The sequence below is a fragment of the Pteropus vampyrus genome, unplaced genomic scaffold (genome assembly GCF_000151845.1).
Source record: "Pteropus vampyrus isolate Shadow unplaced genomic scaffold, Pvam_2.0 Scaffold111, whole genome shotgun sequence".
Classification (NCBI taxonomy): domain Eukaryota; kingdom Metazoa; phylum Chordata; class Mammalia; order Chiroptera; family Pteropodidae; genus Pteropus; species Pteropus vampyrus.
The window spans coordinates 2,328,914-2,334,005 of record NW_011888892.1 but is presented as its reverse complement, the minus strand read 5'-3'; the positions used below and the strand labels follow the sequence as shown (position 1 = coordinate 2,334,005).

At 46.5% G+C, this 5,092-nt stretch overlaps 1 protein-coding gene across 1 annotated transcript in view; it reads left to right on the top strand.

The window, feature by feature from the left end:
* The window catches only part of ADAM12 (ADAM metallopeptidase domain 12), a 298,271-nt gene that overhangs the window by 220,563 nt on the left and 72,616 nt on the right, over nucleotides 1–5,092 (top strand). Inside the window, exon 12 of the mRNA XM_023533770.1 lies at nucleotides 4,182–4,330. Within this exon, the coding sequence (XP_023389538.1) occupies nucleotides 4,182–4,330 (149 nt within the window). The remainder of the gene's footprint in view (nucleotides 1–4,181; nucleotides 4,331–5,092) is intronic.

Here is a 5,092-nt window from a genome sequence, read left to right as displayed (position 1 = left end):
TGTTTCAAAGGAGTAGCTTCCCCCAACCCATTAGGAAATAGGCAGAATACAACTCGGAAATACAGGGGTCGTGACTGGTTGTTGTCCGAATCTTGAAAACAAAAATCTGAAAGGATCAGGGGACCAGGCTGCAACTGGAAAATAAGTCAGAAAGGATCTAAAGATCGAACCACCTGTCGACATGCGCGTATGCAGCCATCCTCACGTTTACACAGGCTTGCGCAGCTCCTGTGGGAAGGCGGGAATGTCCAACAGAATTTCAAATATTAGAAAATGTCTTTCTTCTACAGTAGTTTAAGAAACTCCTTTCTTTTGTCTCCCAGTGGGGTTTATTTCCAAGGGACCACCATCGGCATGGCGCCCATCATGAGCATGTGCACGGCGGAGCAATCCGGAGGGGTCGTCATGGTAAGCCAGGGCCACCGAGGAGCTGACCGCAGCGCCCCGCACCCACTTCCCGTGATGAGTTCCCGAGAGGGCTCCGCTTTTACCAGCCTTTGTGAAATTGGGCTCTTTTCATTAATGCTTTTTTTTTTAGATTGAATTCTACCTTCCTTCTAGCTCCATTTATGATCTTACGTAGCCTACAATATTTTAGAGACTGTTTATAAAACACATCAAGTCGCACACGGGAAAGGTGAATATGCAAAACCAGCTCTGTGGAAACCGGTCTTCCCCTTTTATGGAGAAAATTTTCGACTGGGATTTTGGTCAAAGCATTCCGATCCAGGAATTCTCTCGGGGCGCCGGGGTGAGCCGGGGCGAGCCGGGGCACTGGGCTCACCCCCGTCGCTCAGCTTTCTGCATGGACTGTGGTCTCACCAAACATTACCATTCAGATGGTTTTCTGATGGTTCTGCCTCCAGGCCCAACAGCCAAAAGTCTGAGGTTTTTAACTATTTACCACTGCAAATGCTTGACATACCTCCTAGCCAGTGTCCAATTTGTCTATATAATAACCTTATTCTTGGAAGGCAGAGGCCTGGGTTTATTGCTTTACGAGGATCATTTTGTCATATATGGGCTATATATGTTTGTAAAAGGAAATAAAATGGGAATATTTGGGACCTGTTTCTTACGAATTCAAGAGGGAGGTGGCTTTGATAGGTCACCCAACAGAGGATTCCTGCCTCACTCCCTCAGATGATTAAAAGAAAGCTTTTCACCCCGTGCTAACGCTGTCCTTGCTCTGAAAATGCAGTGTCCCCTTCACCCCAGCCCTCGGACAGCGAGTCTCCTCATGGACCATCCCACGAAACAGACAGAACCTGGCCCTTCCAAGAAATTGTGGATTCCTCCACATTCTCCAAACAGAGCATTCGCGAATATTCCGTTGTTTTGAAGGGCGGAAGGGGTGATGTTCTAGTCTTTTCTCTCCACTGTGTTCTCAGTCGACATACACAAGTGATGTCTTCCTCTCCTCTGAGAAGTTAGGGTTAATGACGCACGTGCCAAACAGAGAGGCTGTGCAGAGGGGTCGCGCCCATTCACTGGCAATCTGGCTTGAACAGGATACCCTCTGGTTTTTCTTGAACGTGTATGTGATTCCCACCATGGAAGTCACTGGAAAGTTTGGTTTTTTGTTGATGCCAGGTTAATTTCAAGTCAGATCCCAACTGTATTTTTACAGAGCAGCCTGTAAAGTTTTAAGAGGGAATAATTTTCTGTTTCATGGTTCCACGGTCAGTTGCTACTGACTTTGCCACTTAAAATTGGCGTAAACACATCAAGAGAGCTGAACCCGAATTCCTCATAAGCATAGCAGGTTGTGCCGCTGTGTGGGGCTTAAACGTTTTTGTAACCAATCTGATCATGTTAGGTGGCTTTCTTGAGTTCATATTCCATATTCCTTATATTCCATACAAGCATTTTATTAAGACTTCTTCTTTAAAAACATACAAGGATGCCTCGTTTAAAAAAAAAAAATGACTGTGGGAAATGTAAGCAAATATGTGGCCTGCAGTAAGAATCAAGTCAAGGCCAAAGTGAATCAGCAGGAAAGACATTTGGCCAACTTGGCAGCAGTTAAGATGACCCTTAGACACGTTCCTTTCTACTCCACATGTAAGAGAAGCATCAAGTAAGATGCAAAGGCCACAGCTCCTGTAAGTTCTATAAAATTCACGAGATAAACATGACTGACATCTTGACCAGATCTAAAACTTCTAGACTGACTTTCTCCTAGTGTGTCTCTGAGGTTCGATGTATAGGTGGTACACACTTCATTCATGAATTTACAAATCTGAGAGGAAGGAAATCATAGAGCAAAGAAACAGGATTCTCAATCCAATTGAAAGTTTGAGTTCTGGTACTGTTTCTTTATTTTTATCAAGCTAGAGCAAATCATTAATTTTGGTAACTTAAAGCCATGCTTTTGTACCGCACTGGACTAAAACAGTCTTGGTTTGGGGAGAATGCCATGAATAAGAGGTAGATTTTTTTATTATTATTATTATTACAAATGAAAACTGTTTGTGAGAGTCTCTTAAAAGACATTCCGTTTATAATCACCTATGCGTGAAAAAATGTAGAACGACTTGGTGATTAAAAGCAAAAAGCAAGACATTCAGTGGTACAAAAGAATGAGAGGTAGAGTCATATTTTAAGGGCGGAATTCCTTGAATTTCGAGCCAAAGCATGCGAAATTCAGCGCTTCGCGTTCTGGGCTTGACTACGTTCTCTTCGCCAACATGTGTTATTCTAGAGAATTGATTTCCTGAAACATATTTGTGAAGCTTCCTACAACAGGAAACAGTAAAATGCCAACAAAGTCATTTATCAGGAATTTCATCCATTCCAAGAATAACTCGGTCCCTTGACATGCCATCCTTCTCTTCGACGAGGGACTAGCGAGAGAGGCAGTTACAGCCGTAACCGCCAACGCGCCTATAAGAGCTGATATGAATGCACCTTGACCGAGAGGCCCCATGGAGACTGTTCACTTCAGGAATGATGCTTTCTCTCCACCAGCGGTCCCCAACCTTTGTGGCCCCAGGGACCGGTGCTGCTATGAGAAGCTAGTGCCTGATGATCTGAGGTGGAGCTGAGGCGGTGATGCTAGCGAGGCCGCAAATACAGATGAAGCTTCGCTCGCCTGCCCCCCACTCACCTCCCTCAGTGCAGCCTGGTTCCTAACGGGCCATGGATCGGTACCGGTCCACAGCCCGGGGGTTGGGGACCCTTGCTCTAAAACACAGTATCACTGTTTCCTGGAAGCCTCTTTAAAAACCATCTTATCTCATTCCTGGATAGCACGAAGCAGGATTCAAATAGCACACCGTCATTCTTCCTAGGTGTGCAGGCCTTTCCAGAAACATCATTCATGGGCCCGGTTTCTGCAAACCACCTTCACTAATTAATTAACGAATCTGGGTTTGTTAAAGTGAGGTAACAATATATTTTTTAGTTAATTCTAATATCTGTTTAGCCGAGCCATCCAGGCAGTCCACTGAGTTAGGGTTTCTAAGTGGAGACATGACCTCCCAAAAACCAAGGAAGAGGGCGAGTGAACCCCAGCAGTCAGTCAGAGACTCCAGTTGCCTCCAGCCACTCCCAAAGTCTGCCTGACAAAACAAAGAGCCAGCAAATATGAGGTCCAGTTGGGTTACAGTCTTAACTCAATGAGACTTCAAACAATTACTGAATGTGATTGGTGTTTACTGTGAACTGCTGTGAATTTTCCAAGTACCCTTCTCTACCAAGGAGACAGGAAGAGGCTTGCTCAGTGACAGCCGCTCAGGTCTTATTTAGGACGTCACAGAGTATGCTTCCCCTTATCACTCACTTTACGTCAGCAACACCTCAGACCCCGATAAGATGATATTTTCATTCCCCACGAAGGAGTGACGTAAGACAACTTTTTGCTTCTTCAAAATAGAAGTGTATTTTCCAGGAGATTGTAGGAAACAGCATGGAGAAGGCTATTTTGATGATCTTGTGCAAAGACGTAAGAATCCTGCATGTACCACATTCCTCAGCAGAAGGAACCCACACTGCTTTACTAGAATCCATCAAATCTTTTTTTAAGTTTGAATGAAATAATGGGCTCTATATTGGTTCTTTCTAGGGGAACGGATTCAGTCAAATGCTGAGGACACATAAATATCTGGGAGGAGAAGGGACTGGGAATTAAGGCCGAGGAGACATGTCCTCTACATCTGTGCTCTTGTGTTTTCTTGGAGGACCATTCAGACAGCCCCCTTGGTGCGGCCGTGACCCTGGCGCATGAGCTGGGCCACAACTTCGGGATGAACCACGACACGCTGGAGAGGGGCTGTCGCTGCACCATGGCTGCCGACAAAGGAGGCTGCATCATGAACCCTTCGACCGGGCAAGTACCGATGCTTCACTGCTTTTAGAGCTTGAAATGGGGAGTGGGAAACAGCTAAGCAGAAAGTGCCTTGGTTTTCTGGCTAGAGTGCCCATGGAAGCTTCCGGAAAGAAATTCTTTCCCAAGTAGCAAGAGTAGACTGTGCTGCTGACTCTGAGAGAGTCATAGCCCCCCAGATTGCAATGCCACAGGGCGGGAGGACTGACCTCTTCCTCGAGAAGCGGTGGGAGGGTGTCTTTGTCTAAAAATCGCAAATCGTCCTACAGTCTCAGCGCATGCTTTTGAGTTGGGTCCGCAGCTCCAGTGCTCCAGGTGTGCGAGGGCCCGACAAGCCCACCAGGCAAGGCGGGAGAGGGGAGATGCGCCCGTGCCCTCCAGATGGTACTAAGGAAGAGGGGCTTCTCCCCTCGGGGTTGGCCCCAGGGTGCATTCGAAGTGTGGTAGCAGCTTAGAGATCTGCAGTGTTCCCGCCTCCGGTCACCTTATCAGGTCTTAGAGGTTTAAATGGAGTGACTTTTCTGCTTCGGTAAAGCGTGCGTTCCACCTCATTGAATGCCTTTCCGGAACTCTAGACTTTGTTCACCCAGAATTAAAAAAAAAAAGGAAGACAGTTTCTTTTTGAGCGCGTTCATAGATACGGTTCTGCGTGAGTACGGATCCTGATGAGTTCTCACGCTGGGAAGGGCCCGCCCCAAACTGCAGTGCCGTGCGAACTTCAGACGTCCCTCACTCACGGAGGACGGCCCCTCAGTCAATGTCATC